General features: G+C 43.1%; 1 protein-coding gene and 1 pseudogene across 1 annotated transcript; one reads left to right on the top strand and one right to left on the bottom strand.

The window, feature by feature from the left end:
* The first annotated feature begins 1,595 nt into the window (after positions 1-1,595).
* Positions 1,596-25,336, top strand: LAPTM4A (lysosomal protein transmembrane 4 alpha). Its single transcript, XM_066386223.1, has 7 exons — positions 1,596-1,875; positions 14,150-14,270; positions 19,644-19,720; positions 19,821-19,943; positions 23,028-23,123; positions 23,590-23,688; positions 24,720-25,336. Exons 1-7 carry the CDS (start codon positions 1,765-1,767, stop codon positions 24,792-24,794), a joined length of 702 nt encoding a protein of 233 aa, XP_066242320.1. The 5' UTR covers positions 1,596-1,764; the 3' UTR covers positions 24,795-25,336.
* LOC136406276 (cAMP-regulated phosphoprotein 19 pseudogene) lies at positions 13,626-13,918 on the bottom strand (annotated as a pseudogene).
* Positions 25,337-27,134: the final 1,798 nt, after the last annotated feature.

Genomic DNA, 27,134 nt, shown 5'->3' with positions numbered 1-27,134 from the left:
GCCACTGACTTATCCGAGTTTCCTAGAATCAAAGGTTTCTAGCTCACCAACCTTATTCTCCTCAGTTCCCCATTTTCTTCCTTATCCCAGATACAAACTCTACACAAACTGGCATCTCACTCAGCACTCTGCCATCTTGGCTGCTTCTCCTGGCCTCCTCCACGTGGCCTCCTTCCGCTGCTGGCTCTACTTTTTCTGCTCTCTCATGCTAACCTCAGGAACCAAGAGCCAAACTCCCGCTCCGTTCCCATTTTATAGTATAGAAATCCAAACCCTTAATCCAATATACATAATAGGGAAGTCTCTTAATACAAAGTCACTTCTCTGAGGCATGATAGGATTGTACCACCTTACACCAAAAAGGGTAGGAAAGGCTTAATCCCAAAACCAAGCCCCAGGCTACAAGGATTCTGCCTGCCTTTAGCCCACCCCAACACACATTAATATCACCTGGGCAACGGCCTCTTTAACAAAGTGAGCATAATACATTTTATCTGCCCAACATACTTCGACAACGTTTTTTAAAGGAAAAAGTCATAGCAGAGTTGCACAGCGGAAGCGTGCTGGGCCCATAAAGGAAAAAGTCGTTAAGAATCTTCTACAAATACAAAATCAACACATGCCAAAGATTTTATTTACTCATTAATTGAGGAGACCAGTAAGATGTCCAACCGTTAGTTTAAAGAATTTAAGTATCCACTTTGTTATTGAATCAGGAATAGGAATGAATTTACAAATGAGATGCAAAATAGCTTTTTCCAAGGAGGGGAAAATTCAATATGAAGTTCAATAAACGAAAGTATTTTATCTTGCTCACAGCTCTCCATAATTTAAGAGTTGTGCAGAGCACCACAAAAAAAGATGGAGCCTCCACTCCCTTAGAATCAGAATACAGGGAAGGTGTGCCAGACTTTGGCTGGTTTTCATGGAAGACACCCAGTACTCTTTTGGTCCATTTCAGTATGTATACAATTCTCTCTATAAAAATCATCCTGATGATCCGTAAACGTCCAGCATCTAAGCAGGTTTCCATCTTCCACCTTTCTTGTATTATTCTCAAGCCTTTTGCCTCTTTGTTGTCGATGGCAGGGTTGGAAGGCATTTTTTTTTTCTTCTACAGCAGAGATGAGGGCCCCAGAACAGTTGGCCTCGCCCATTCCCCAAAGGCACCGCCCCCGGCCAGCTCAATAATGGGCTACGCGCAAAGGTCACGTGAGCAGCCGCCCTCCCATGATGCTGCCAAAGCAATACGTGGCAAAGACATCACTCAGAAAAGTCCTTCGGCCTTTCTGTCGGCTGCGCATCCCGTCTCTCCCTTTTCCTAGTAAATGCCTTTTTGTGGCCGCTCTCGCCTCGGAGATGGTGACTGACGAGGACACACCCAACCACTACTTCCTTAAACCTCCGAGCCAGCTCTTGCCGTCACTTAAGAGCAGAGGCGAGTTGCACTTCTGATTTGGCGTGATGTCTTGTCAATCTCCGAGTTTCTCCAATTAGGGGTCGAGTCGCCCCTGCTTTCCGCTCTTCCATTGGCCTGTGTGCGGGGAAGGTGGAGGAACGAAGGGTAAAGCGAGGTCGCGCGAGAGCGGCCCTCAGTCCTCAGTGCGCAGGTGCGAAGTGGCTGGCTGGGGCCCGTGCTGGGGGCGGGCTTGAAGACGCGTCGTTTGGTTTTGGACCGCGGTGACAGAGCTTTGCTGGGTTCAACTGTTGGGCGGAAAGCCTTTGTCCGGGGTCCGGCCAAGAACAAGCTTCGCGAGGTTCCCAATGGTGTCCATGACTTTCAAGCGGAGCCGCAGCGACCGGTTCTACAGCACCCGGTGCTGCGGCTGCTGCCATGTCCGCACCGGGACGATCATCCTGGGGACCTGGTACATGGTAAGCCCGGGCGGGGCGGGAGGGTAGGGCCCTGGGGGGAATGCGCATGAGCGGGAGGTGGCGGAGCCGGGTCGGGAAGGAAGGGAGTGTTCCCTGGGAGGGGAGGAACTGAGAACTGGGTGTTGGGTGGGGCAGGAAGGCGAGGGGCAACTTCTTTTTTGGGTGCTCTAACTTGGAGGGAGGGGACTATCCCGGAATCATTGTGGAGGTGGGGAAGGAGGAGGAGGTGGAGGGGGTGGAGGAGGAGGAGGGGGACGAGGAGGAGGAGGAGGGGGGGTGAGGGGGTGGAGGAGGTGGAGGGGGACGAGGAGGAGGAGGGGGGGTGAGGGGGTGGAGGAGGTGGAGGGGGACGAGGAGGAGGAGGGGGGTGAGGGGGTGGAGGAGGTGGAGGGGGACGAGGAGGAGGAGGGGGGTGAGGGGGTGGAGGAGGTGGAGGGGGACGAGGAGGAGGAGGGGGGGTGAGGGGGTGGAGGAGGTGGAGGGGGACGAGGAGGAGGAGGGGGACGAGGACGAGGAGGAGTAGGAGGAGAAGGAGAAGGAGAAGAAGAAATAGAAGAAGATTCTTCCGAGGCCAAAAGAGCTGGGTTGAGAGAGGCATAGGCTTTGTGGGCGGAGGGGAATGAAGGTATTGGGTTTTGGTGAGAAGTTATGGAAGTTACCAAGTTTCGGCTCTTTTTGTACTTCCGTCATCTGAAAGCCCCCACCCCCTACCCCTCCCTGCTCCCTGGAGTTTTTCTCCCTCACAATCATGGACCGACCTAAATAAATGCAGTCTGGGTTCGACTTTGTGTCTTGCCTGAAGGGAAAGGAAAAGATCAGCGTGCAACGCAGACCGTGGTTCCCGGAGCCTGTTGATTAGAATGTGTCTGTGATTTCGGCAGGAAGGCCTCTCGGAGGCCATACCATTTGTTGGGGTTTACACTCGATCAACTTGGCTGTAGCTGTACTATCCCCTGCACATTAGACGCTTTTTATATCACACCTGTTTTGTTTTTTTAAGAGACCTTTTTTGAGAGCCCGTGCTAGTCTAGCCACATCTAGCATTCCCTGGATTTCAAGATCAGTGTAATTCTCTGTCATAACCAAGTTGGCATTGTAATTGATTTGATGGTTCACTAGTAATGCTTCGTGATTTCTTATTTCCAGTATACGTACGTTTTGAAGCTGTGACTTCCATTTGTGACTTCCAAATATGTGGTTTCGTTTAGGTAGTTTAACGCTGTGATGACATTACAGAGGCTTTGACAGACTTTTGCTGTCGACGTGACTACTTTTCTAATGACTTTGTAATATTTTTTTTGTGTGTGTGTGTGAGGTTGTGACATTAGTGACACTGCTCAGTTTCTGATGACTTAAATTTAAAGGGGGAAGAGCTTTATCACAGACGTTCTTTTTGCCTTTCTCTGTTCTCATGACTTCCCCACACAGTGCCTTGAAATCATTACTGTTTGGACAAACACCAGATGAGAATTATCTCCAGTTAGGCAGATAGTGTTTCATGGCCCCCGTACCCACCCATGGGACTGTGCTGTTCACATTATTTCTGACTGCCCTGGGTTTTTTTTACAGCCTTGCTTCATTAGCGAACATTAGAAACAACAGAACTTGAGTGTGTAGGCTTATTTGCTTGTTTCTAAATTAAATATTTCCTGTACTTTTATATTCAGAAACATCACCGTGTCATCTTATTGGTGTAGTTTTATATCACACTTATCCTGTAAAGAAAGACTCTCTTCTTGTTCTGTATTTTAACTGACTTGTGATACTGGACTTCTATCAATTAATGGCAATAGCGGATGTTATATTTCTAACTTTTATTTCTAATCTATTTTGCTAAAGGTATGGGACTTTAATTTCTTTTGTTTGCCCTTAGCTCTGCCTTTGTTTCCTTAAAATAATAATTTAAATCTTTAGAGTCCTCCAGCCTCTTACTCAACCCTGCCTTCCTCATCAAGAGATGATCTTCCCTCCCACTTTAACTGAGAGTGAGTGTCCAGTAGGCTGATACTCTTGCCTGCAAGCCCAGCCTTCCTTTTTCTTCTCAGTGCCTTTCCTCCATTCACAGGACAAAGGATTTCTAACTCCAGAAGAAATAACATCCATCCCAGTTTCAACCATCTGAATGTAATTGGCTGTTTTTCTTCCAAGGCAGATTTTTTTTTGATGCTCTGAGCTCAGCTCACAAAAGTGAAAGGAATAGCAGGGAAAAGTGGGATTTATAAAGAGCAAAACTCAAAATTCAGGGAGAAAAACTTAACTAAGACCATTTATTCTCCCAAGATAGGGGGTGAGGAATTTGAATCTCTTCTCGAAGCACTTGATGTGGAAACTGCACGTATCTTCCCTTTTTCATGCTTTTAGCCATAGCTGTTCTCACTTTGCGTGGACTTTTCTAGTTAATAGAACATTATAAGCTGCTAAGTCAATTAACTTTAAATGAAGAGAGTTACTGATTATTTACAGTGGAAAAAGCAGGGTGGATATACAATAAGAAGTCGTCACAGGGCTTATATGTCATTAATCTTTTTTTTTTTTTTTTTTTTACAGAGAGTCAGAGGGATAGACAGGGACAGACAGACAGGAATGGAGAGATGAGAAGCATCAATCAATAGTTTTTCGTTGCGCATTGCGACACCTTAGTTGTTCATTGATTGCTTTCTCATATGTGCCTTGACCGCGGGCCTTCAGCAGATGGAGTAACCCCTTGCTCGAGCTAGCGACCTTGGGTCCAAGCTGGTGAGCTTTTTGCTCAAACCAGATGAGCCTGTGCTCAAGCTGGCCACCTTGGGGTCTTGAACCTGGGTCCTCAGCATCCCAGTCCAATGCTCTATCCACTGCGCCACCGCCTGGTCAGGCATGTCATTAATCTTTTTTTTTTAATATATATATTTTTAATTTTTATTTATTCATTTTAGAGAGGAGAGGGAGAGAGAGAGAGAGGAGAGACAGAGAGAGAAGGGGGGAGGAGCTGGAAGCATCAACTCCCATATGTGCCTTGACCAGGCAAGCCCAGGGTTTCGAACTGGCGACCTCAGCGTTTCCAGGTCGACGCTTTATCCACTGCGCCACCACAGGTCAGGCCTCATTAATTTTTTGTATTATTACCTGCCACATAGAAGCTCTCAGATGTTTCTTGGCTTGAACATGGCACCTGCCCTCAAGATTTTTTGGTATTACAAAGAGCTTTGGAGTACATACACAAATGAAATTTATGGTACATTGACAAGGGGGAAGGAGAAAGTGATCAGAGTCTAACCAGATTAAGGCCATTGGTTTTGTTGGTTACAGTATTGCTGTTGACTTTTAAAAGTGTGGCTTTAGTGCCATAGCAATACAAGGACTAGCTGGGGAGGACAAATAACATTTAGAAAACAAAATCAACTAGAGAAAAGTGTAATATAGTATCTCTAGAACAAAGGATTTGTCCAAACAGTGCATTTTGTTGCCAGGAGCTCCCTTACCAAGATGGAGAAAAAAAAGAAGAGAGTAGGTAGAATGTCATTTCCCTTTCCAGCTCTCTTGTCATGATACTCTCTATTTCGGATGGAAGAATATGATTGCCTCTGTGTTATTTGGAACCTAGGGATGCAACCCTCCCACCTGCTGGATCCAGACACCATATCAATGACTTTGTATCTGATACGGTGTCATTGCTTTCTAGCAACTCCTTCTGCAGGTCTAGTGTTAAGGCGACGGTAACACTATATACTGAAGTATTAATTGTATGGTACTAAATAGTGCAATAGGATATAGAGAAGTCGGAGCCAGTTATATGCACCAGGCTTGAAGTGTTTGTCTTTGGCATTTTTAGATTTAAATGGAGCATGGCTGACTTAATATTTGGTTAAGGAATAGATGAAATTTCAGAATGAACTCTATTTTAAATTCTGTAATTTCCAAAATTGTTTTTTCTCTAATTTATTAAAGAACTTGGAAGACAGATGAGGGTATATTTACCATGTAATGTTTATTGAATGATTGAAAATGGGCTTAAAATTCTGCAGATGTCCTCCATTGTTAATGGTGTACTGCAAGAATGCGTTTTGAGCATTCAATTTTTTTGAGCAATTACAAAAAATATTTGTAATATTTTTAGGTCCTGGAAAGGTTTAATATATGGCTACTTTTTTTAAAATTTGACAACAGAATTTATTTTGAAATTATCCATCTTTCTCTGGGGAAGGATGAACCTTATTGTCTATTTAATTTATGGCTAATTTTGCATGAGTGCCTGAAACATAAGCAATCTAAAGTGAGATAGCTGGAAGAGAAGTGAAGACAGGTTTCTTCCTCAAGCTTATCCCTTCCAGCTTTCTCCTCTGACTTACATAAGTATAGTTTGGTGATATTTCAGAGTTAGCACCTTTCCTTGCACACACTGCTCTGCCCTAGTTCTTCTCCCTGAGATGTTGTTCTTCCCATAACTCTTAAACCTCATGAAGAAAATTTTCAAATACACAAAATAGTATAAAAATCTCTCACTTATTCATCTCCCAGGTTTTTTTTTTTTGTTTTTGTTTTTTGTATTTTTCCGAAACTAGAAACGGGGAGAGACAGACTCCCGCATACGCCCGACCGGGATCCACCCGGCACGCCCACCAGGGGGTGTCGCTCTGCCGCGACCAGAGCCACTCTAGCGCCTGGGGCAGAGGCCAAGGAGCCATCCCCAGCGCCCAGGCCATCTTTGCTCCAATGGAGCCTCGGCTGCGGGAGGGGAAGAGAGAGACAGAGAGGAAGGAGAGGGGGAGGGGTGGAGAAGCAGATGGGCGCTTCTCCTGTGTGCCCTGGTCGGGAATCGAACCCGGGACTTCTGCACACCAGGCCGACGCTCTACCACTGAGCCAACCGGCCAGGGCCTCACCCAGTTTTAATCATTAACACTTTTGCCAATTTTGGTGAATTTTCTAATGATTAGCTCAAATGTTTCTTGGTGAAACTTCCCTTGCTTCTTGGTGAAATTCCTTGCTTCCCAGCCAGAGGCGTCTGGTTTTCTGATTGTGTACCTGGAAGAGTTCCCACCGATCTCTCGATCTCTCGTCTGTACTTTAAGATACTACTTATCACACAGTAGTAGAATTATCTTATTTTTCTCCCCACACAGGATGTTTTCTTTCAAGGAGGAAGGTGATGTTTTACTCTATTAAATGTGTATGGTAACATTAATTAGAACATTTGAAGTATTCAGTAGACGTTTGTTAAGTGAATTGTGTCATACAAAAAACAGTAGGAATAACTCATTTGTAACTGGACATAAGGGTAAAAATCAACAAAAACTTATACATACACATTTTATAAAAACTTTCCGTAATTTTTGTATTAATGACTTTATTGGAGTGACTAATAAAATGAGGTAGGTTTCAGGGGGCACAGTTTAATAACACATCATCTCTATATTGCATTGTGTGTTCACCGCCTCAGGTCGTTTGCTTCATCACCCGCTTACCCTCTCCTCCCTCCCCCACCCCCTTTCCCTCTGCTGATCACCAGACAGTTCTCTGTGAGATGATTTGTTTTTGTTTTTTCTTAATCCATACACTTATTAAAATTCAAAGATTGTTAATTTTAATCTTTAAATGATGACAGTTCTTTGCTGACTTAGAGCAGGGGTTCCCAAACTTTTTACACAGGGGGCCAGTTCACTGTCCCTCAGACCGTTGGAGGGCCAGACTATAAAAAAAACTATGAACAAATCCCTATGCACACTGCACATATCTTATTTTAAAGTAAAAAAACAAAACGGGAACAAATACAATATTTAAAATAAAGAACAAGTAAATTTAAATCAACAAACGGACCAGTATTTCAATGGGAACTATGCTCCTCTCACTGACCACCAATGAAAGAGGTACTCCTTCCGGAAGTGGGGGGGGGGGCAGATAAATGGCCTCAGAGGGCCGCAGTTTGGGGACCCCTGACTTAGAGAGTTGTAGACTTGGCTCTCTGTGGATCCCTCTTTGCCCAAGAGACCCTTATTCGGATGCCCTGAAGCGAACACATTGTTTTAATTATAGTGTCCACAGATACTGACTTGTGGCAAGATAAGCTGTGGGAAAAGTGAAGAATAATAATTAAATTACAAAAACCAGTCCACAAAAGCATCTCCTGAGACGGGTGTGGTGACGAAATAAGGAAGCAAAGAGGAATTCCTTGGCCAAGGCACAGTGCTCCCAATGGATCTGACTATGTTTCTTTGTAACAGTGAAATCTAATGCACCTGGCTTTGCTTACTGATACAGGGTGTGCAAAAGGCTTTCCAAGATCATGCAGACCATTTGGTCTGACCCACTGAGTTTGTAGTACCGCTCTCATATTGGTGAGTGGTATGTTCTTTGCCCACGGTGTTAACAGATTTGCATAGTTGCTACCTTCTATGCCTCCCCACATTACTAGAATTAGAAATTTTAATTACCTTTTTGTTAATTTTCTTTGTTAAATGCAAAAAGAAAAATGAATTGGGAATAAATATTTTGGAATTGCACATTTTTGCTATTTTCAGAGAAATTTTGTATTGCAAGACTATAAAATTAGTTTGATATATTTTTTTGAAGACTGCTGTATGGAACTTAGTAGGAATACCAACTGCAATTCCAAGTGAAAAGCACAGGGTCTGCATTTGAGCACAGGGCAGTGGGCAGTGGCGAGCCTTTCAGGGTCATAAGATGGGTTTTCCAGGTCAGTGTTTCAAATGTAAGTTGATGGTGACTTAATGGAGTATAATGAACTCAGTGATGATCTGAAAATTGTGTGTGCTTTTTTAAAAATAGTACTACTTGTTTTCCCATTTCTTGGTCCTTTTGGAGTGTCATTTCCTTTATTTAATAATTGAGTTTGCATGTTTTTCTTGACAGAATGTCTTTTCTATGGAGTGCTTTTTACTGTGACTATTGTGTTTAGCAGAGTTTGCCAAATTGATTCCAACCTTATTTCCTTAAACAGAATATCTAAGTTCAGTAGATAAATCTTGATTGTTCAGTAATTCACCTGATCGTATTAACTCGCATACGATATACACTGGTCACATGCATTACAATGAAAATGGACAATTATTGTAAATTAAAATTCAACTGGGGAGCCATCTTGGAAATAGGATTTTTCCTTGTAAGACCTTTTAGGAATTGAAGGGTAAAGTGTCTCTTGCCTTTGAGCAATGCAAGGATAAAGCCATGTTACTGAAACATTTATTGGAGAGTACAGTATAAATATTTTATAACCCTAGATAATGGTTTCTTTTGGAAAGACCTCAAAACAGGAGTTGCTTAGGAATGGTTATAAGTAATCACACGGTACAAAGAAGCAGGCAGTCTTTAAAAGGGCCAGATTGTATTCTAGCTGCATCCTCTATCAGCTCAGTGAACTTACACAAATTAGTTTGGTTTTTTTGAGCCTTAGTTTCCCCATCTGCAGATGGACTTTAGTAATATTTATTTTACTTAAATAAGTGAAGTATTATATGGCAATGTACTTGGTATATTGTGTATCTTCAGACACATTAGTCAATTGTGTATTTGATAGTGTGACATTGCTTAGATCACCTAACCTTATCTTATTTAAAGATAAAACTTGGGCTGCTTGTTTTAGAGCAGGGGTCCCCAAATTACTGCCCGGGGGCCACATGCGGCCCCCTGAGGCCATTTATCTGGCCACCCGCTGCACTTCCGGAAGGGGCACCTCTTTCATTGGTGGTCAGTGAGAGGAGCACATTGACCATCTCATTAGCCAAAAGCAGGCCCATAGTTCCCATTGAAATACTGGTCAGTTTGTTGATTTAAATTTACTTGTTCTTTATTTTAAATATTGTATTTGTTCCCGTTTTGTTTTTTTACTTTAAAATAAGATATGTGCAGTGTTCATAGTTTTTTTTTATAGTCCGGCCTTCCAATGGTCTGAGGGACAGTGAACTGGCCCCCTGTGTAAAAAGTTTGGGACCCCTGTTTTAGAGAATGTGTAATGCCTTTGACTGATAAATTTAAGCCCTGATAAAACTGTTATTTATCATTCTGGGTGGACAGGAAAGAGCTGTATAATACAGTGTGTCCGTAAAGTCATGGTGCACTTTTGACCGGTCACAGGAAAGCAACAAAAGACGATAGAAATGTGAAATCTGCACCAAATAAAAGGAAAACCCTCCCAGTTTCTGTAGGATGATGTGGCAGCATGTGTGCATGCACAGATGATGATGTAACACCGTGTATACAGCGGAGTAGCCCACGGCCATGCCAGTAGAGATGTGGATGGTACAGAGGAAAGGTCAATGTGTTCTGTGGCTCGCTAAATTCGAATGTGTGACCAAAGTGCAACGTGAATATCGGCGCATTCATAACGAAGCGCCACCACATAGGAATAACATTACTCGGTGGGATAAGCAGTTGAAGGAAACTGGCAGTTTGGTGGAGAAACCCCGTTCTGGTAGGCCATCAGTCAGTGACAAGTCTGTAGAGGCTATACAGGATAGCTACCTAAGGAGCCCTAAAAAATCTGTGCGTGAGCCCACATCAAACTGCACTGAATAGGTATGAAACTGGGAGAGTTTTCCTTTTATTTGGTGCAGATTTCACATTTCTATCGTCTTTTGTTGCTTTCCTGTGACCAGTCTAAAGTGCACCATGACTTTATGGGCACACTGTCGTTTGTTTAAAATGCTGTTGATAAGACCCAAACAGTTCTTGAAAGTATCAAATGTTCAGATTTTCAAGAAGGGGTAGAGAACAGATTCTATGAACTATAGATAGCAAAGCCTAACTCCAGTCCAGGAGAAGTTTCTCTCTGAAATCATTAACAGTTTTAAGCACTTACTTAAAGAAATGGTGTCTCCTGGACTACTGCAGAGACTCAAAACTAGAGGCATGAATATTTCCTTTTTAAATGGAGTTACAACCCTTCCAACCCACTGCAGCAAAAGTCACCAGGTTAATTATGATGAGATTTCAGCAGGATGTTTGACAAAAGTCTCAAGATGTTCCTCCGGATCAGATAGAGAATTTTACTGAAAGGTTATTAATGGGAAGAGGACAACCTCCGGCCCCTTTGTCCTCGCTTTGTTCTCTTGTTAGTGACTTAGATGGAAATACTGATTACATGCTAATTATATTTTCAAATGCAGGGTGCTGAGAGAGATAGGAAATCTATAGAATTCAATCTATTAGAATCTAGATTGAAAAATTTTTGACAGGCAAGAGTGATGAGATTTGATTGCAAATATTATGTATGAAGGCTTATGCTTGGGTCTCGAATGTAACTGAACCAGGTAGATGATAGCTTAGTCCAGTGGTTCTCAAACTTTTTGAAGGGGTGCATTTAAAATCCTACAAATAATTGTAGGCGCACTATATACATCTGAGAAATATGTTATAATAAGTCAAATATTAAAGAAAAATAAAGTTCAAGCATGCTTTTATGGTAATTAAACAATAAATACCATAAAATTAAATTTATTCTGACATTAGAAAACATTTTTATGTTACATTTTTTTGTTGTGCTTTTTAGAATTCGTAAAAAGGGGTTAAAAATGACAAAATTATTTTTTTATATATAATATATAGATAAATTCTTAGTAAGATTTAGTAAACTTGGCAGGTCCCAATGCGAATGTATTAAGTGTTTTCCTTCTTGTGTTTATGAGAAACATGACCCTGATTTCTTCAATGTTTGGGCATATATTTGAAAGGCAAACTCTCATTCCTTGTCAATACATTGAAGAATTCCTCTCTTTTTACTCTTAGTTGTGTTGTGTGCAGAAAACCCCCACCATACATATCATCTTAACTTGACACTAAACAAAGGATAGAAGAAACTTGCCTCCAGTCTTTCCGGGGAACAGGAGGGGTAGTGTAAACAATCCAGCACCACAGCTTAACAGCCTTTTGCAGCCTAATCAGGCAAGTGAGGTGGGGGTTTGGGCAGACTGTCAGCTTACAGCCAATTCCCTACACCTCTGTGCCCCCCAAATCTAAACACTTTGAGAACCACTGGCTTAGTGGGATCAAGTGTAGAAAAGAATTGGGGGTTTTAGGGAGTTACTTTCATATAACAATCAAAAAATTTAGGCCAGTGTGATTTTAGGCTCCATTAATTAAAATGTGCTAGTTAGGGACCTGAGACCAGCCCTCCCCCCCACCCCCGTGTTCTCTCCAGGCCTGTCTTAGCTCATTTTAATAGTGTATAGGGAAGGGCAGGGAGGACTTAGTGAGGTAGCTGGGCACTGTGCTGGTGAGAGCCCGTTCAAGTACCAGCGTTCTTCGTTCTTCGGGAGAGGACATCTGGAGGCACATGTCAGCTGCCCCTGGGTGTTACAGGAGCACTTATTTGGTAGGATGAGTGGATTATTGCAGAGGGTAGAATTAAGATAGTAGGTGAAATTTAAGTGACATAGTTGAAATATTGGCGGGTCCTTAAAGCATTTTAGTCTTTAAAGCATTAAGTCAAGAGTAAATAGTTCTCTGTCACAGGATAGGAGATACTGTGGAGGAGTTTCAGGCTTACCTGATGGCTCATTTTATGTTTATCCAAAGGCTATAATATATATTTATCTGATGGATCAGTATATTGGATGAACTGGCATCTTCAAAACCAGAAATTCCGCGATTGGTATAGTAGTATGTAACTCTGAACACAGATGATTTGTAATGATCCTTTTTTTTTTTTTTTTAAGAGACAGAGAGTCAGAGAGAGGGATAGAGAACGGAGAGAGTTGAGAAGCATCAATCATTAGTTTTTCGTTGCGGCACCTTGGTTGTTCATTGATTGCCTTCCCATATGTGCCTTGACCGTGGGCCTTCAGCAGACCAAGTAACCCCTTGCTCGAGCCAGCGATCTTGGGTCCAAGCTGGTGAGCTTTTGCTCAAACCAGATGAGCCTGCACTGAAGTTGGCAACCTCGGGGTCTCGAACCTGGGTCTTCCGCATCCCAGTCTGACGCTTTATCCACTGCGCCACCACCTGGTCAGGCTGATCCTTTATTTTTAATTGTTGCCATTTTATTCCATAAATCAATTACCTTCTCTCTGAAACAGTGAAGTTTATACTTAACTTTTTTTTTTTTTTTTTTTTTTTTTTACAGAGTCAGAGAGAGGGATAGATAGCGACAGACAGACAGGAATGGAGAGAGATGAGAAGCACCAATCATTAGTTTTTTGCTGTGACACCTTAGTTGTTCATTGATTGCTTTCTCATATGTGCCTTGACCATGGGGCTACAGCAGACCAATTAACCCCTTGCTTGGGCAACCTTGGGTCCAAGCTGGTGAGCTTTTGCTCAAACCAGATGAGCTCACACTCAATCTGGTGACTTCGGGGTCTCGAACCTGGGTCTTCCGCATCCCAGTCCGATGCTCTATCCACTGCACCACCGCCTGGTCAGGCTATACTTAACTTTTTGAAATATTTGTTTTAAAACTATTCTTATAGTAGTAGTACATATTTTATCTCACAGTCTCAAATTTTGTTCTTTTTTTTTTTAATGTAAAACTCACTTGTTAGTTGTTAGCACCAGCCCTACACTAGGAGTTAGGTAATGTGTACAATTATTTTCAAGTATATTGTGTTACTCTAACATGTTCTCTTCATCAGTGCAATGTTAAACTAATCAGAAGCGCTGCACCTGTCTTCCCTTGCAGTAGCCGCAAGCACTCCCACTACCTGCAAAACTGTCACTCTCAAATGACTTAGTGAAGAAGAGGAAGTAAGAGGCTGGAAGTAACATATTCAGGGAAGACTTGATGGGAATCAGAGGATTCACACAGTTTAGCTCTTTTAATCAGCCAGCCAGTCTGCTAGCAACAGAGGGTGGTTTCCATTGAGGAAGTGGGAACGTGGTCACCAGTGACCTCGGTCTTGTCTATGGCTGTTGTAGGAAGTTGCTTCTTCATTTTTGCTTTAGCCACGTTGTACTCCTCAGAATCAAACTATTTTTACCCTTCTTGCAATCATTTCCTTAAGAAATCTGAATCTCCAGGCTTTTGTCACAAAGGAGGATTACCTTGCTTTTAATTTTGCTTCTTCAGCTTTCTCTGGAGGAGTCACTTTATCTTCCATTTCCTTCTGCTCCTCCGTGGAGGCTGCGTTGGCGCTTGGTGTCCATGCTGCTCACTCCGTAGACCAGACGCCAGGCAGATGTGATTAATTACCCGGTCCAAGGCCACCCAGCTGCGCTACCTTTGCCCCGCGCGCCCCTTTATGTCTTTCTAACTCCAAGTAAAACAATTTTAAATATGGGAAGACATCTAATGATTGTGCTAAGACTGCTTCCTAATTAATAATATAAAATATTATCTTTTATAGGTGGTAAACCTGTTGATGGCAATTCTGCTGACTGTGGAGGTAACTCATCCAAACTCAATGCCATCTGTCAACATTCAGTATGAAGTCATTGGCAATTACTACTCATCTGAGAGAATGGCAGGTATGTTTTTAATTGGAAATATCTCCTACTAATTACACACACACTTGTTATTTAGAAGAGGATTATCTGAATTATATTTCAGTTACTCTGCTTGCCAAGGCAGAAAAGTGTTTTGTGACTTTTTCAAAGATACTCAGTGAAGATTATAATCGAGCATTTCCAGCCAGAAAATGTAATGGACTACTAGACGATTTTCAAGAGATTGGTATTGTATACTTTGACTCCTGTTGGGGGCTGGGGAGATCAGAGAGAGAGGAATTACAAAAAGATTGTGATCCTTTGAAGGTCAGCTGACAAGTGGCATAGAGGACGGGAGGTTTGTTCATGGAACAAAAAAACTTAGAGTAAAATATGAAATAAGTATTGGTGTGTATATATATATGTATATGTATATATATATATATTTTTTTTTACAAATACAATATTTATTTTATTTTAATTTTCTTTTTACAGGGACAGAGAGAGAGTCAGAGAGAGGGATAGATAGGGACAGACATACAGGAAGGGAGAGAGATGAGAAGCATCAAGCCGGTGAACTTTTTGCTCAAGCTAAATGAGCCCACGCTCAAGCTGGTGACCTCGGGGTCTTGAACCTGGGTCCCTCCACATCCCAGTCCGACGCTCTACCCACTGCGCCACCGCCTGGTCAGGCGAATTATTGGTATATTTGGTGATATCTTTTGCTTAGGGTCACAATTCTAAATACATTTCTATTCTTTAGAGGAGGACAGACTTGACTTTGGAGTTAAAAATAGAGTGACTTTAGTCCTGGCCGGATGGCTCGGTTGGTTAGGGTGTTGCCCCGAAGCGCAGAGGTTGCTGGTTTGTTCCCTAGTCAGGGCACACACAGGAGCAGCTTGATGTTCTGTCTCTCTCTCTCTACCCCCTTCCTCTCTCACTGTAATCAGTAATAAAAAAAAAAGAGTAACCCTACAGCATTCATAGAAACTACCTATTTAAACCTGTTTATTCCTGATAGCAGTGTTTTCATTATTTATCTTCCTCTACAATACAGGTGCATAAAGATTGTAGTAAAATTTTATACTAAGTTATGTTTAAAATTTTAATATTTGAACAGAAAGTTATGCCTCAGACTTTTCAGTGCAAATAACTTCCATGTGTTGATTTATTTATTTATTTATTTTACAGAGACAGAGAGAGGGATAGACAGGGATAGACAGACAGGAACGGAGAGATGAGGAAGCATCATTAGTTTTTCGTTGTGCATTGCGACACCTTAGTTGTTCATTGATTGCTTTCTCGTATGTGCCTTGACCGTGGGCCTTCGGCAGACCGAGTAACCCCTTGCTTGAGCCAGCGACCTTGGGTCCAAGCTGGTGAGCTTTTGCTCAAACCAGATGAGCCCACGCTCAAGGTGGCGACCTCGGGGTCTTGAACTTGGGTCCTTGGCATCCCAGTCCGATGCTCTATCCACTGCGCCACCGCCTGGTCAGGCCATGTGTTGATTTTTTTTTTTTTTTTTTTTTTCCTGAAGCTGGAAATGGGGAGAGACAGTCAGACAGACTCCCGCATGCGCCCGACCGGGATCCACCCGGCACGCCCACCAGGGGCGATGCTCTGCCCATCAGGGGGCGTCGCTCTGCCACGACCAGAGCCACTCTAGCGCCTGGGATAGAGGCCAAGGAGCCATCCCCAGCGCCTGCGCCGTCTTTGCTCCAATGGAGCCTTGGCTGCGGGAGGGGAAGAGAGAGACAGAGAGGAAGGAGGGGGTGGGGGTGGAGAAGCAAATGGGTGCTTCTCCTATGTGCCCTGGCCGGGAATCGAACCTGGGTCCCCCACACGCCAGGCCGACGCTCTACCACTGAGCCAACCGGCCAGAGCCATGTGTTGATTTTTAAAACAAATTTCACTTCAGAGGAATGTTTCCAGTTCATTTGTATATATTATATTTATAATATTGTACAATCTTAATTATTTAATTTTGTCAAATATGATAGAACTTATTAGAAACAACGCTTCTGGCATTTTTTTTTTTTTGAATAGTGTGTTTTTATTTAAAAACCAAGATAGAATGATAAACAAAACTTTTAGCTTCTAATGGCCATTTTTGGTATTTATAAAATTTTGCTTTAGGCTATAAAATATTATGGAATCTGCTCACATCAGCTTTTTCATTTGTCATGTGTGTTCCTCTTAAAATCGAGGTGTTGATGAAGATTTTGGGTTGTTGAGATTCTTGTAGGTCTGGACGCCTGGCTCAGCCTTCGCTAGAGCTTCGGGGGAGACCACAAGTATAATGCATGTTGCATGAGTATTGTGACTGCTGTCGAATCAGATGTATTCATCATCAACTTTCGTTAATTACAATTCTACAAAAACCCTTCTTGTTAAGAGAATGTAAAAATACATAGTTTTTGGTCAGGTTGTAGTTGTGTTTCTTTTGGAAGGTGAATTTGACTTTCCCACAGAGCCAGTGTTATAATGGCAAGTTAATTTCTGATCATTTGCCTGCTGATCAATTTCAAATAAGGAGCTTTTTCATTAGTTTTTTAATCAGCTAAACAGGATATATACTCAGTATATCTGAACTACTTCTACAACAATTGCAAGCTGCTTTTCACATGAGTTTACTTTTATTTATACTGACGTTGAAAATGGATCAACATTTGGGGGCCCCCTAAAGGAAGTTCCTGAATGTGTTGGTGAGTGGAAACCTCAGGTCCATATCTGGGCACCTAGCCTTCATATTTTGTTTGCTGATTGATTCTTTTTTATTTTATTTTTTTTTTACAGAGACAGAGAGAGAGTCAGAGAGAGGGATAGATAGGGACAGACAGACAGGAACAGAGAGAGATGAGAAGCATCAATCATCAGGGTTTTTTTTGTGTTCATTGTTTGCTTTCTCATATGTGCCTTGACCGTGGGCCTTCAGCAGACAGAGTAACCCCTTGCTCGAGCCAGTGATCTTGGGTCCAAGCTGGTGAGCTTTGCTCAAACCAGATGAGCCCGCGCTCAATCAAGCAGGTGACCTCAGGGTCTCGAACCTGGGTCCCCCGCTTCCCAGTCCGACGCTTTATCCACTGCGCCACCACCTGGTCAGGCTGTATTGATTCTTTTTTTTTTTAAACTTTTTTTTTTTTTATTTCATTTATTCATTTTTAGAGAGGACAGAGGGAGAGAGAGAGAGACAGAGAAGGAGAGAGAGAAGGGGGGAGGAGCAGGAAGCATCAACTCCCATATGTGCCTTGACCAGGCAAGCCCAAGGTTTCGAACCGGCGACCTCAGCATTTCCAGGTCGATGCTTTATCCGCTGTGCCACCACAGGTCAGGCTTTTTTTTTTTTTTTTTTTTTTTGTATTTTTTCTGAAGCTGGAAACGGGGAGAGACAGTCAGACAGACTCCCGCATGCGCCCGACCGGGATCCACCCGGCACGCCCACCAAGGGCGATGCTCTGCCCCTCCAGGGTGTCGCTCTGTTGCGACCAGAGCCACTCTAGCACCTGGGGCAGAGGCCAAGGAGCCATCCCCAGCGCCTGGGCCATCTTTGCTCCAATGGAGCCTTGGCTGCGGGAGGGGAAGAGAGAGACAGAGAGGAAGGAGAGGGGGAGGGGTGGAGAAGCAGATGGGCGCTTCTCCTGTGTGCCCTGGCCGGAATCGAACCCGGGACTTCTGCACGCCAGGCCGACGCTCTACCACTGAGCCAACCGGCCAGGGCTGTATTGATTCTTAAATACTGGAGTATCTCGTGTTCCAGTGTTTGATGTACTCCCCACCTGCCATCCGGTTTCCCCCATTTTGCTGTTTGTTGCTCCAGTGGAAGACCGTGAACTTGACTTTAATTTCAGTATTTTAAGAAATCGAAATAAGCATATAGTCTTCTATAACATTTGTTAAAGCTGATTGTTATAAAGTTTTCTTCCAGGTGTGATAGTACCTGATCTTATTAAATTTCATGTGTCCACTGAATTTTTCTTCCTAAATGCCATTTTGTATGCTGCAGCAGGGAAGTCCAACATTTCCCTGTCCTGTATCCTCTAGGAAAATTTAAAGAGGGCTGTTTTTACTTCGTCTAGTGCCAGATACTGGTGACGTTTATACTGCCACGTGACAGGGTGAATGCATGACATTTACCCAGTACTGTAGTGTGACTATTCAGTTATTCTCACCGTTCATTACTGTTAGTGCTCTTCAGGTTCTACATATCGAGCCACACTGTCAGTCAACCTTAGATTTGTGATAAGAAGCTCAACAAGTCAAGTGTGGTTTAGTACTTTTTAAGTTACTTAGCGGTTTTGTGAGAAAATTAGTGACCGTGGATTAATGTAGAGAGGGGGCGTGATCTCTGAGAATGAGTTGAGGAACAAAGAAAGCAGACCAGTGTGTCGTGGAAGCCGAGGTGACGGCTTGCGGAGCAGTGGTTGGGGGTTGCAGTGGGGAGGGAGGGGATTAATGGACAGCCTTGAGTTTCAGATTATGTGTTTTATCTAAAGCAAGTGGGGGCATCAGTGGCCTTCTGTGTTCAATAGATGTGTCTTAAGCAAATACCAGCCTTTCCCTTCACCCTGCTCATTTCTTTTTTTTTTTTTTTTTTTTTTGTATTTTTCTGAAGCTGGAAACAGAGAGGCAGTCAGACAGACTCCCGCATGCGCCCGACCAGGATCCACCCGGCACGCCCACCAGGGGGCTATGCTCTGCCCATCCGGGGCGTCGCTCTGTCTCGACCAGAGCCATTGTAGAGCCTGGGGCAGAGGCCAAGGAGCCATCCCCAGCGCCCGGCCCATCTTTTTGCTCCAATGGAGCCTTGGCTGCGGGAAGGGAAGAGAGAGACAGAGAGGAAGGAGAGGGGGAGGAGTGGAGAAGCAGATGGGTGCTTCTCCTATGTGCCCTGGCCGGGAATCGAACCCGGGACTTCCGCATGCCAGGCCAACGCTCTACCACTGAGCCAACCGGCCAGGTCCAAAACCCTGCTCATTTCATGAGACCCAACTTGTGTTATTTCTTTTATATTTTTTTCCTGATTTTCCAGATAAAGCTGATTGTTTCTGTTTCTGTTGTAGCACTTGCCACATTGGATTATAATTATCTGCTTGCACATATTAGACTCTTAGACTCTGGGCAGAGATCTGTCTCCCTGGCAGGGTACCCTAATAAATGAGCCATCCTTAATAGAATGTCAGTGAGTTGTAGCAGTTTAACAAAGAAGACAACAAAGGTACGAATTCCTTAAGCTTCATTATGTAATGCTGAGGCAGGTGTTTTTTTTATTTACCCTCTTGGCCTTAGATCTTTTTCATAGCCAACCTGAAAATTCTTGGATGTTTGTAAACTAGCTTTAAAATGTTACTTTGTCCTGAAGAGCTTTATTCTTTTTATGTAAGTAGTTTAACTAGATTTTGGTTTTTGTTTTCTTAGATAACGCCTGCGTCCTTTTTGCCGTCTCTGTCCTTATGTTTATAATCAGTTCAATGCTGGTATATGGAGCAATTTCTGTAAGTATTCTGTGTTTTCAGCTTTTGGAGTTGGATCTTTACTGAGCAGTACTTAGTCCTTTCATGTGTGTGATGTGATGTGGTTCTCTTTCTTCTTCAGTATCAAGTGGGCTGGCTCATCCCGTTCTTCTGTTACCGGCTTTTTGACTTCGTCCTCAGTTGCCTGGTTGCTATCAGTTCTCTTACTTACTTGCCAAGAATCAAAGAATATCTGGATCAGTTAGTAAGTATTTATGGTAATTAGTATTTTTTCCTTTTCCTTTTAAGTAAAATATTTAAATTGAAATTCTGAGTCATCTTGAGGTATTATTTTTATTTTAACTGACCCTATTTGTTTTTTAAAGTGCTCTAAAGTAATATCACTACTCCTAACTACCGTGTTGAAACCAGTAAGGTTACAATAGAATATCTTTTTACCATACCATTTGGATGGTTAAAAGTCTCCCTAACAGTGGTTGTTATGAAATTTAAGTAGTAGTACAATTTTTGTTTTGAGTAAACTAAAAGTATAACCATTTGTCTGTATTTGGCACCTTTAGAGCATTAGCTTTCTGCTTTTGCAGGCATTTATAGCAAATGTTAGAGTGCCTACTGTAGCCTTCATTCTGTTCTAGGTGAACTGTGGTGAATGGTGTAGATATAAAGATAACCCCCTCAAAGATAACTTCCTTTTCAAGGAGCAAACCGTGTATTTGGAAAGTCAAGACATAAAAATGTTATCTGTGATAATGACCTGGAGCTGTCACAGGACAGCAGTAAATGAGGGACTTGGGTTAAGTGCTGCATGGTGGAGGGGTAGGGAACACTCGAGACCAGAGGAAGGTCTGAAAGGTGGTATAGGGTCCAGAGAAATGAAAGCTCACTTAAAGAATTCTACCTTCTAAGAATTTTTTTCTTCACTTTCAGATTTTCTGCCTAATCCATTTTGCATATCACCAAATTCATTGTTCATTCAAAAAATCATTTGTTGATTGCTTATGGGCAAGGTGCTCTGCTAGATCCTAGGGAAATATCAGTAGAACTTGCTTTCTAGTGAAGGGATTGGAAAATTGAGTTACTGAATTAAAATTGTGATAAAAGCCGTGAAGTAAATGTGTAGGCTGTTATGTGAGTGGATGTTTCACAGGTAGCAGACCTGTGCTAGGTAGTGAGATTGAATTCCAAGTAGGAATTAAGGTAAGGAAAGCACAGAAGAAAATGTTTTGAGTAAAAGAGACACCTAGAAGCAGGGAGGAATGTGGGACATAACTGGGGACTACAAGGTGACTGTGGTGGCTGTCACACGAGAGTGGTGGCGGGGGAGCAGCCTGGTCTCAGGCTGGGGACAGGTGCCAGGCACTGCCGTGGGCCTGGTCAGCAGCTCCCTAGGAACAGCTCTCTCTGATCTTGTCATCTCCGGCTGCAACAGTTCAAGCCTTCTGAATAAAATCGTAGCATTTCCCCCATGAGCTGCTTCCATCATGTGTTTGTCCTTTTTATTTATACTTGAAGGCTTAAAGAACACTTTTGTCCCAAAGGGACATTTAGCTAGGTTTTGGGGTTGGTGTGTGGAGACTTTTTCTTTCCTTCATTCCCTCCCTCCTCCTTTCCTTCTCTTCTTTTCTCCCTCCTTTGGGATATTTCTGTGCTGCTTTTTAATGAAGATGTGGGATTATTTGTATTTACATTTCCATTAAAAACATATAGGTTTAAGACTGTTAAATGAGCCCTGGCTGGATATCTCAGTTGGTTAGAGCATCATCCTGATACACCAAGGTTGCAGGTTTGATACCTGGTCAGGCCACATGCAAGAATCAGGCAGTGAAGGCATAAATAAGTGGAACAACAAATCAATGTTTCTCTCTCTCTTTCCTTCCCCTTTCCCCTTTCCTCTTTGTTTCTGTAACATCAATAAATAAAAATTTTAAAAAATTAAATGAGCTATATACAAAACATGAAAATGAATTTTTTACTACTCCCTTTAACAGCCCTCACTGGTTTCTTTTATTTACTTGATCTCTCAGCATGGAAGGCATATCATTAGTTGGCCAGCTTGTAAATAAATCTTAAATTACTATAATTTCCCTCTCCTTGAACCTAGCTCATTACCTTGTACACAGTAAATGCTAAATAATTTTTCTTTTTTTTTTGGATTTTTCCCAAGTTAGATGCAGGGAGGCAGTCAGACAGACTCCTGCATGCGCCGGACCGGGATCCACCCGTTTGCCCACCAGAAGGTGGTGCTCCATTGCTGCCAGAGCCATTCTAGCACCTGAGGCGGACGCCATGAAGCCAACCTCAGCGCCCTGGCCAGCTTTGCTCCAATGGAGCCTTGGCTGCGGGAGGGGAACAGAGAGACAGAGAGAAAGGAGAGGGGGAAGGGTGGAGAAGCAGATGGACGCTTCTCCTGTGTGCCCTGGCCAGGAGTCGACCTGGGACTTCCACACGCTGGGCCGATGCTCTACCACTGAGCCAACCGGCCAGAGCCGCTAAATAATTATTTGAAACAGGTAGCTGATCCTTCTCAGTAGAGCATAGTATGTCTGCAGTGTCATATAATCTTGTCTAGCTTCGTAACCACAAGGGCATGCCTTCCTTTTGCCCATTTCTAATGAGCTCTGAGAGTGATAACTAGATTTTAGATGATTATTTTCCTATGGAACTTAGATAGATATCATACTTCTGACTTAGCAACTCAGTGACCCAGGGACAAATTTGGAGTTCTATACAGAAGATAGTGTTTTTTCAAAGGTCAGAAAGATGTTAAAAATAGTGAAAAGAAAGAAAGTGAGCTCAACATAGACTCTTAGGAATATTCTGAGTATTCAAACAAATGTATTTTAAGTTATCAATAACATGCATTATTGATGAGGCTTAAAAGTACTTTGAATTAAGTCCTGTTTATAAGTTTTTATCAGACTGAGTTCTGACTTTGGTGCCTTTGTTTGTACTTGTACCGTGCATGCTCTTGAGATGCCCACAGACTGCAGGTGTTCTGACAGAATTATAAGCCAGTATATGTGTTTAATAGGCTTTATTTTTAGAGCAGTTTTAGGTTCACAGCCAAGTTGAATGCAGTTCCATATATTGCCCACCAGCACCCCGGTAACCTCCCTTACTGTCCACTCCCTAAATCACAGTGGTGCATTTGTTACGGCTGTGAACCTGTCGCCACATCATGATCACATCCGTAGTGTACATTAGGGTTCATTATGGGTGTAGTCTATACATTCGGACATATGTATAATGACTAGTCACAGTATCATACAGAACAGTTTCACTGCCATAAAACTCCTCTCTGCCTCTTCCTCCCTCCCCTGTTTTATAGCCTGATTTTCCCTATAAGGATGACCTCCTGGCATTGGACTCCAGCTGCCTCCTGTTCATTGTTCTTGTGTTCTTTGTGTTATTCATCGTTTTTAAGGTGAGTTGCTGACTCAGTATTGGGGGGTCAGTTAGAGTGTACCACTGTCCGGTGTTGGTTTTAACCCGGTAGTAGAGACACCTTCTAGGGAATGTCCTCCCTCTTGTTTCCAGAGTGGTTGGGAATGCCAGGATCCTTATTAAGAAAGGATTATCATGTTTTTAGAAGTGGTTCATGATTTGGATGGAGAATCTTAAAATTCCTAAGGTTCAGAAACAGAGTTTCTTCAGCAGAACGGTTGTCAGACCTGAAACCCCAACTCTGGTTTTTCTGTAAAATGGTGAAAATAAAACTTGTGACATTTAAGTGAGAGCAAGTAGGGATGGTGCCGGGGCCTGTGCTGGTCCCCGTAGGTGTCAGTTTGCTTCTCTGTAGAAATGAGGGGAAAGCACTGGAAGGCCCTGACCTTTAGAACAGGTAGTCTGTTGAGTTCTAGTATATGTAAATTTTGTTTGTATTCTTTTAGGCTTATCTGATCAACTGTGTTTGGAACTGCTATAAATACATCAACAACAGAAACACACCAGAGATTGCTGTGTACCCTGCCTTTGAGGCACCTCCACAGGTGCGTGGCCTAGTGTATTAAAATCCGCTAGCCTTTATTGATTATTCTCTAGAACTTGGATCTTGACTTTTGCTTCAGTACCATCACTGTGGTTTAGGGCATGAATAACTTACATCCACAAGATTGAACATTTCTCAATTGGAATCCTGAGTACGATGGCAAGAGAGTCTGCACTGCCAATCATATTGTTTGGCTGTTAGGTTTGATTTATAAGAGGTTTCCAAGGGTATTACATTGTGAGGGGGCCATTAGGCAGAAAACAGCTGTGTGCCCCATGCCAAGCTCTTAACTTCTGAGGATGGGGTACCATCAGTTGTGTTGCTTTCAGAAAACATGCATATGACCCAAAGAAGAAGCTGATTTTCTGTGAGATGAATGAATGGGTTCCATGACTCTTGGGGATGCTTATCTCTTTGGGGCCCTCTAGTTGCTATGTCACTCTTTCCATATTTTCAACATGTAGAATATGTGTGGCCCGGGTAGGGCCAGCCTGTTACAGGTTAGGTGTTACCATTCTGCACGGGTGTGCCCTTTACCTCAGAAAGATGATGGAAGTACCCGGCCCTTTGACTGCAGTTTAAGATGGAATTCAGGCTCAGCATATTACTGGAGGCTTCCTTTTGCATGTTCAGTGGGGCCCTTAGTCCAGGTTCACACCCACCTGAGGTGCAGTGGGCCCTGGTAGGTACTTCATCAGTCACATTAGAAGGATGGGGGACATGGGTGGATATTTCCTCTCAGGGTCAGTTCAGAAGCAAAACTGCCCTTCCTGCCCTCCCCTCTTTTCTCACCCCTCTTCCCTCCCTCCCTCCCCCTGTCCCTCTCTAGTAGTCTTGAATCAGATGTCTCACCTGCATGCAAGGGTTACTAGTTCTGTCTCTCCTCTCAGGAACTACTTAGCTAACACTTTCTTCAGCTCTTCTCTTTGTGTTTGTATGTCCCTATGTAGGACATAAAATCTGAAAGCTGAGTTACTATAAGTAGGATTTTAAAGGAGAATAAAGGCCAATACAATTTTTTTCTCTCTTCAGTATGTTTTGCCAACCTATGAAATGGCAGTGAAGATGCCTGAGAAAGAACCACCGCCTCCTTACATCCCTGCCTGAGGATGTTCTGCCTTTGTCAGTAAACACTATACCAGCTTTTCGTCTTATTTTACAGAATGTTGCAATACAGGACTATTCAAACTTGTTTGATACCAACTGTGTTTTCCTTTGTTTAAGCATTTATTTTCAAACACTAACAAGCTTTTTGGATATTATTAAAAAGTCAGTTCTTTTTTTTTGTTGTCTATTACATTTAGTAGTTTTTGAAGACAACTTAGGTTAAGCAAGAGCAAAGTGCCATTGTTTGCCTTTAATGGGGGGAGGGTGGGATGGGGTGTCCTCTGCACATTTTCTTCTTCAACTTCGCACTTTCTTTATATAATAGTTTGCATTTTGATTATTTGCTGCCCTGGATACTTTCAGGAGGAATGAAAAGTATTCAGGGTGAGCCATTAGTTATAAGATCTGAAGTTTTTAGCTATGAAAATAGGAAAAATATATAACATTTTAACTTGACTCTGGAAGATGACGGTTGCATGTTTCTAATTTGTATGCATTTCCATCTTTGTGATAAGATGCTTTAATAAATCTCTTAAAATTTACTGTTGTCATTTTTAAGAAGTCTATTATCCTTTTTTTGTAGATAAAACCTAACATAATAAACTTAGCCACAATTTTTGATACTTTGAGAATACTGTGGTAGACTTCATTGGAAAGCACTTCTTAAATCCAGTAACTCAGAAGTATTGTTTAAAATTCTGGGAAAGCCCTGGCCAAATAGCTCAGTTGGTTAGAGCATTGTCCCGAAGCAGAGGTTGCAGATTTGATCCCTGGTCAGGGCACATACAGGAACAGGTTGATGTTCCTGTCTGTCTCTTACCCTTCCTCTCTCATTAAAATCAATAAATAAAATATTTTGCCCTGGCCGGTTGGCTCAGTGGTAGAGCATCGGCCTGGCATGCAGGAGTCCTGGGTTCGATTCCTGGCCAGGGCACACAGGAGAAGCGCCCATCTGCTTCTCCATCCCTCCCCCTCTCCTTCCTCTCTGTCTCTCTCTTCCCCTCCCGCAGCTGAGGCTCCATTGGAGCAAAGATGGCCCGGGCGCTGGGGATGGCTCCTTGGCCTCTGCCTCAGGTGCTAGAATGGCCCTGGTTGCAACAGAGCAACGCCCCAGATGGGCAGAGCATCGCCCCCTAGTGGGCATGCCGGGTGGATCCCTGTTGGGTGCATGCGGGAGTCTGTCTGACTGCCTCCCCGTTTCCAACTTCAGAAAAATACAATAAATAAATAAAATATTTTTAAAAAATAGAATTATAGGGAAGATATTACTTGAATCACAGGCCAGAAATTAATACTAATGGTTTGTTAGACAAATTATATGAAAGTGTAGCAAGCTATGTGTTTATTTGTTTTTTTTTTTAAGTGAGAGGATGGGAGTTAGTAAGACAGACTCCCGCATGTACCCCAACTGAGATTCATCCAGCAACCATGTCGGGCTGATGCTCTAATCAGCTATATTTAGTGCCTGAGACTGACACTTGAACCAAGTAAGCCACTGGCTGTGGGAGGGGGAGAACAGATGGTCACGTCTCCTGTGTGCCCTGACTGGGAATCAAACCTGGATGTCCATATGCTGGGTTGATGCTCTATCCACTGAGTCACTGTCCAGGGCCCAAGCTACGTTTTATGATGAGAGTATTTAGTTGGGTAATGAGCTCATTAAGAACAGTTCATGTTGAATTGTGTCATTTGACCTCCAGAAAGGAACCAAAGAGGAAGCAGAAGCAAACTGCTAAAACTTTCTGAAAATATTCCACTTGGCATCTTGCTGAGAATGTGGCAGTGGTGACATGCTCATCTGACATATAGACAAACATGTTTGACTTTTTTTTGTATTTTTCTGAAGTGAGAGGCAGAGAGACAGACTCCTGCATGTGCCTGACCGGGATCCACCCGGCATGCCCATCTGGGATGTTGCTCTGTTGCAACTGGAGCCATTCAAGCGCCTGAGGTGGAAGCCATGGAGCCATCCTCAGTTCCCAGGCCAACTTTGCTCCAGTGGAGCCTTGGCTGCGGGAGGGGAAGAGAGAGACAGAGAGGAAGGAGAGGGGGAGGGGTGGAGAATCAGAGGGGTGCTTCTCCTGTGTGCCCTGGCTGAAAATTGAACCCGGTACTTCCACATGCCGGGCCGACGCTCTACCTCTGAGCCAACTGGCCAGGACCTCATGATTGATTTTTTTTTTTTTTTTTTGTATTTTTCTGAAGCTGGAAACAGGGAGAGACAGTCAGACAGACTCCCCATGCGCCCGACCCCGACCGGGATCCACCCAGCACGCCCACCAGGGGCGACGCTCTGCCCACCAGGGGGCGATGCTCTGCCCCTCCGAGGCGTCGCTCTGC

Source organism: Saccopteryx leptura, chromosome 5 (genome assembly GCF_036850995.1).
Source record: "Saccopteryx leptura isolate mSacLep1 chromosome 5, mSacLep1_pri_phased_curated, whole genome shotgun sequence".
Taxonomy (NCBI): domain Eukaryota; kingdom Metazoa; phylum Chordata; class Mammalia; order Chiroptera; family Emballonuridae; genus Saccopteryx; species Saccopteryx leptura.
This window is presented reverse-complemented; position numbering and strand designations above follow the sequence as displayed.

Bases quoted from the DNA above. Each gene is read 5' to 3' on its own strand.
- LAPTM4A (XM_066386223.1), top strand. From the start codon at position 1,765: ATGGTGTCCATGACTTTCAAGCGGAGCCGCAGCGACCGGTTCTACAGC. The intron at 14,271-19,643 runs GTATGTTTTTAA...TTGTTTTCTTAG, and splicing joins CTCATCTGAGAGAATGGCAG to ATAACGCCTGCGTCCTTTTT. The intron at 19,944-23,027 runs GTAAGTATTTAT...CCTGTTTTATAG, and splicing joins AAGAATATCTGGATCAGTTA to CCTGATTTTCCCTATAAGGA.